This window comes from Orbicella franksi, chromosome 7 (assembly GCF_964199315.1).
Source record: "Orbicella franksi chromosome 7, jaOrbFran1.1, whole genome shotgun sequence".
NCBI lineage: Eukaryota > Metazoa > Cnidaria > Anthozoa > Scleractinia > Merulinidae > Orbicella > Orbicella franksi.
Window position 1 is genome coordinate 13,195,400 of NC_138151.1, and position 6,000 is coordinate 13,201,399.

Below are 6,000 nucleotides of genomic sequence, written 5' to 3' on the forward strand. Positions count from 1 at the left end.
GCCATAAACCCTTGGCGACTTCTCATCTGTGAGCAGTACGATGTCTCCAATTTGAAAATTTCGGCGCGGCCTGAACCATTTTTGCCTCTCTTGCAAAGTTGGGAGATATTCCTTTACCCATCTGCGCCAAAATACATCCGATAAGTACTGGACTTGCCTCCACCTGCGTCTGGAGTATATGTCCTCCTTGGCAAAGATTCCAGGGGGGGGAACGATTGGCTGTACCGAAAGAGGAGAAGATGATTAGGCGTGAGGGGTTCGAGGTCGCGGACGTCGGCTGAGGCCTTTGTCAAGAGCCTGCTGTTTACGATTGACTCCGCTTCGCACATGAATGTTGACAGCCCTTCGTCATCCAGTACTTGCTCCCTGACAAGTGCGTTTAAGACCTTTCTTACTGTCCTTATGCAACGTTCCCATGGAACGCCATGGTGGGACCCGCATGGAGGGTTGAATGCCCACTGGACATTTCTCTGAAGTAGGAAATCGGCGATTTTTTCCTGGTCCCATTCTTTGATAGAGCGGTTAAGCTCGCGTTTTCCTGATACAAAATTGCCGCCGTTATCGGATCTTATCAGTTCCGGAGATCCTCTTCTTGCAACAAATCGCCTGAAACTGTTTAGAAACGAATCGGTATCCAGATTGTGGGCCACTTCTATGTGGACAGCACGGTACCACCAGGCAGGTTTACAGCACCCCGTAACGCTTAACGTCTGTTCTTCCACGGCGAATCAGGAACGGCCAAAGCAGTCGACTCCCACATAGGTAAATGGAGGTTTGTCAGGTGTAATTCTGTCTAGTGGCAGATCCGCCATTTTCTGTTCACCAACATGGGCTTGTCTTCTCTTGCAAGATATAGATATCTTCGCACTGCTGTTCTGGCGCCGACGATCCAAAACTTCTCTCCAATCAGGCTACATAAGAACATGTTCCACTCCTGAATGACCAGAGACATGATGATACTGGCGAGTGATGAGGGGAACAATGTGGTGAGACTTTGGCAAAATTACTGGATGCTTCACGTGCTGCTGGAAGGGTCCATTGGCTATCCTCCCTCCGACACACAACAAGCCGTCAATCATCCGGGGATCGAGTTTGCCGATCTTGTTCGATTTCTTGACCTGACGCTTTAAGTTCTGTTCACCTGAGGGGGGGGGGGGGGGGGTGAGGATGATGGCGTGGGTGATGCCTTTCTCAATATGGCCAATTCCTCTTCGAAATTTTCTTCTTGAACGTGTCTCATAATTTCTTTTTCGGCATTTCGTAACATGTCAAGGGTAATTGGGACTATCTTTGTTTTCTTAGTGACTGCGGTGTAACCACTCCTACGTTGCTCAACTGGTGATCGGAGATTATCACGATAGCAAAGGATCCAAGCCATGAATTTCTTCAACCCGTACCACGAGGAAAATCGTTCAAAGATCTTGTTCATTGGTTCCTCTCTGATTTCTGTGGATTGGGAGTATACCTCAGCTGTTGATTTTACCTCAGGGTCAGCTGGTGAAACCTCCAGAATGGGACTGGGTGCAACAGGCCAAGAAGATTCCGGTCGCCACAAGAAATCAGGGCCTCTGAGCCATCGACTGTTATTTACCAGAGCCTCCGCGGAGAGCCCACACGATGCGTCGTCCGCTGGGTTCTGCGTGGAGTCAACGTGCCTCCATGTGAGGCCGCCGCGACCTCCTGTATCGTAGCTACTTGATTTGCCACAAAGGTATAAAAGCGCTTGCTCTCGTTTTAGAGGTATCCCAAGACGCAAGTGCTGTCGGTCCAAAACACAGACTTGTCGACCTTTATGTCGCTTTCAGTTCTAATGATCTTGTTCAGTCTGGCTGCGACAACAGCTGCGCTCAATGTTAATCGAGGAATAGTAAGAAGCTTGAATGGTGACAGCCGGGATTTCCCAATGACGAATGGAAAATGAATGAGACCTCGCGCGTTTGTGATGAGAAGGTGGGATACTGCGCCATAAGCGATCTCACTGGCATCAGCAAAGTGGTGGATCTGACAAGTTGTGACGTTGCCGAAAACAGGCGGCTTGAAACATAGATAAACTTTGAGTGACTCCAGCTTAGGGAGATCTCCTAGCCAACTCTGCCAGATAGTGATGTCTTAGTTTGAAACTATGTCGTCCCAACCTAAGCAAATTCGACACAAGTTCTGCAGTAAACGCTTAGCTGGGAGGATGAAAGGTGCAACGAAACCCAGAGGGTCATAGATGGAACTTACGATGGATAGAATTCCTCTTCTGGTAGAAGGCTTGTCCTTTAAGGATATCTTAAAGCCAAAGGTGTCCGTCTCGACATCCCATCGGGTTCCCAGAGCACGTTCACAAGGCAATTGGTCGAGTAGATTATCCTTCACCGAGACTGCTCTCTCTGACGTTGGTACAGACTCAATGACTTTTCTGGAGTTAGAAATCCATTTGGTTAACCGAAATCGCCCTCTGGGAAGTAGTGCGCGAAGTTCTGATACCAGTGATATTGCCTTGGTTTCGCCTTTGATGGACTTCAAATAATCGTCCACGTAGAAATTGCGCCTTAGAGTTCTCACTGCCTCTTCGCTGAACATTTCTTGATTATCGTCTGCCGTCTGCTTTAAGCCAAAATTAGTGCAACTCGGGGACGAAGTGGCACCGAATAAATGAACCAACATTTGACAATCTTCTAGATTGTTATTGAAATCGTTTTCTGGCCACCATAGGAAGCGGAGAGCATCGCAATCCTTGAGGCTGACACGCATCTGGTGGAACATTCCTTCGATGTCGGCCATTATGGCGATGGGCTCTTCAGGAAAGCGAATCAGAACTCCCACTAAGTTGTTGGTTAGGTCTGGACCCTGCAGAAGCTGAGAGTTAAGGGACACCCGTTGTATCGTGCGGCACAGTCGAACACTACACGAGCCTTGTCTGGCTTGTTCGGGTTTACGACAGGGTGGTGAGGTAAGTACCATTCTACACCGGCGGTGTGTTCCAATGGAGTCTTGAGTACCATTTGAGCGTGCCTTTTCTCGAAAAGGCTGTCCATGAATGCTGAATACCTCGAACGCAAGGCTGGGTTCTTAGTTAATCTTCTACGCAGTAACTTCAAACGGTGTTTTGCCATTGCTCTCTTGCTTGGTAAACAGGGCACATCGTCTTTCCAGGGTAAGTCTATCTGGTAGTGACCCTCCTTCAAACAGATCGGCTCCTTCATGATGGATAGTGCACAGTTGTCTTGTTTGGACATTGCTGGTTTGCTGACGCAAATGAAATCCGAGAATTCTCAGTCGCAGAACGTGCGAAACTGCTGGCTAAGTTCCTCGTCAACCTTTACAAAGTTGCACACTGGCTGTGGCTGACCCATTCTCACCGAAGGACCATTCACCGTCCAACCAAATATATTCCTGCTTGCCGAGGGTATTAAGGGAAAGTCGCGTCTTGTCCCTTTCGATGCCCAAAGTCTCCACGAGCTTGTTGGAACAGAATGTGATTTTGGAGCCGCTATCGAGAAAGGCGTAGATTACAGTTGATCTATTTGACCTTTAGCCTTGACCCTTACAGGAACTATCGGTAAGGCAGTGGCAGATTTGCCGGCCCCAATTGAAGCACGCTGACCATCGGCGCTGATAAAGCTGCTTTGGGCGTTGCTTACAGCATTGCCGTCTGGTATTGAAACTTCATGCTAAGTAGTATCCTCACGACGCGATGTCTCCTCAGGTTCCCGTGCATCTCTCTGGGGATGGAGATATGTGGAGTGCTTGGATTGACATCCAGAAATCTTACAGAAGCTTGACTTGGGGCACTCCCTCACAAAATGGCCAGGAAGGAGGCAGTTAACACAGAGACCCTTTGAACGAACGAACGGAAGTCTCTGCTCCACGCGAAGTCTTTGCAGCGGACTAAGACGTGATGACTATTGCAAAAAGGACATTTGGGAGGTAGCGTCATTGTCACAGTTGAGCTAATGGATGAATCTGGCTGCTTGTTTTTAAAATCAGGGTGGTCTCCCTCATTCCCGGAAGTGGTAAAATTGGCACCTCTTCTATTGGCTGACCCTTTTGAATCCTTTCTTTCAACCCTTGGATCCTCTTTAATTTCTCCAAACACCGGATGGGTCATTGCGCGTGCTTTCGCATCCACAAACTTTGCGAAGCCATGGAAAGTGATCTCTCTCTGCTCATTATTCGTAATGTCATCTACCCTGTCGCGCCAACTTCGTCTCAATGGGAGTGGCAACCTTCTCACAATTTTCTGCAGACTGTCAGAGTTGTCAACCTTGTTGAGGTAACCAACATCTTGCAAAATATTTTTACAATTTGTAAGTGCAATTGAAAGCTTCTGGAGAGCATTACAATCTTCATTCTTTATGGGTGGCCCGTTTATTAAACGTTCTACCAGAGCTATTGCGATTTTATATCCTTGTCCGTACCATTCCTTCAAAAGACGGCGCGCCTCGATGTATCCCCTATCTGGTTTCATCGCTAGGCAGCTTTTCATTAAATCGTGGACATCTCCATGAGTGTATTGCACAAGATAGTGAAGGCGCATCTTGCTGTCAGTTGTCTTCGCCTCAATGAGATTCGTAAATGACCGTACGAAGTTGTAATAGTTGGCGGGGTCTCCGTCAGACACTTGCACCTCGTTCCTTGGAAATGTGAGTGACAAGGAAAGCTTGATTTGTTGAGCGAGTAGTTCCTGCAATTGATGATCACGAGATTCTTGGAGGTAAAGAAGACTCTTGTTATGTCTCTCGTGCTCTCTCTGAATCTCTATTAGTTCGTGTAGGAATCTCTCCCCAGTAGATGAGCCATGTGATGATAGACTTTCCTTTATACCGTCTTCAAGATGACCGGCAAGGCAAACATCTTCATAGTATTTGTTCTCCAAAGGCTTGGTTTCCTGTGGAGCGATGGGAGGGCGTGGTTTCATAGGAGAAAATGACTGTTGATCCAACGGAAAAGGGAGCACTTGGACAGGAATTCCAGATGGCTGTTTGACGCTAGCAGTCTCTAGCTCGGCATTAGCGTACGTTTGTTCCTCGGCCTGCGCTCTAGCAATTTTCCTTTCCAGATCCAGCTCACGCTTTCTTTGATCAAGGCGTAACTTGGCTTCTTGTTGAAGCTGTTGTTGCTTAATGACTTCCCGTCGAAGACGTAATTCTTCTTGCTGTATAGCTTGCTGTTTATGGAGGGTTCCGGCATCTGCTTGTAGAGTTGCCCATTTTGCAGCAGCGGCCAATCTCGGGCTATGTACATGAGTCAAAGAGCCACCACCTGATTTCCGAGATGACGCGTGCGACGCGCGCGATCGCGTGTGTGTTCTCGAACCGACATTGCTAATTGAATCTTCCGGTCGAACTTCACTTTCGAAATTCTCTACACTGGTCCTTGTGATAAACTGATGTAATGTCTCTTGAACATTAGCAATCCTTGCACATTCGGATTCGTAATAATCTTGAGAGTCTTGAATCTCATCTTCATCACTCAACATTGAGTGATAATTTGTATGAGCAGTTTTAAAAGCCTCTATTGTCTTGTTGAAATCTTGTGTCTTGGATGACAATTCCTCCGCTAAAGGCGATTGCGACATACACAAAGTGATTTCAGTAGTTTTCTTCGTAAAGTTACCCTTTGAGGCTCGTCTGCCTCTACGAAGACGGAGTAAATTTTCATTCCGAACACCCTGTTGATCAAGCGTTACGTTCGGTAGAACTTGGCGACGGGTAGCTTGGCCATCGGTTTCTTCTTCCATCGTCGAGTTGAACAGCGATCGACGATTAGGAAAGGCAATCAACCTCTGGAACCATTTTCCAACAATGTAGCTTACAGTTCTTGTTGACGCTACGTCTAGAGATTTCGAACTCACGCTCTGTTGAAGAGACTCGAGGAGCCCGTTTAGAATTGAAAGATCGAGCGAGGTTCGACTAGAAAAATAAATAGAAATACATGTGAAGAAGAGCCGTGCGATAAGAAAAATACAGGACAGAATATAAAGACTTACAAATGTTTCCTGACTGTAGCGAT

General features: G+C 47.2%; 1 protein-coding gene across 1 annotated transcript; it reads right to left on the reverse strand.

Annotated features, from left to right (window-relative positions):
• Window positions 1-1,734: 1,734 nt before the first annotated feature.
• Window positions 1,735-2,949, reverse strand: LOC145493586 (uncharacterized). The gene is made up of 2 exons (XM_081473077.1): window positions 2,227-2,949; window positions 1,735-2,034 (listed from the first exon to the last, which is right to left on the reverse strand). The coding sequence occupies exons 1-2, from the start codon at window positions 2,947-2,949 to the stop codon at window positions 1,735-1,737; spliced, it is 1,023 nt and encodes a 340-aa protein (XP_081329203.1).
• Window positions 2,950-6,000: the final 3,051 nt, after the last annotated feature.

Excerpts from the sequence above, each read along its gene's own strand:
- LOC145493586 (XM_081473077.1), bottom strand. The coding sequence starts at position 2,949 with ATGGTACTTACCTCACCACCCTGTCGTAAACCCGAACAAGCCAGACAA. Across the intron at positions 2,035-2,226 it reads GAAGAGGAATTCTATCCATC|CCGCCTGTTTTCGGCAACGT; the intron begins GTAAGTTCCATC and ends CTATGTTTCAAG.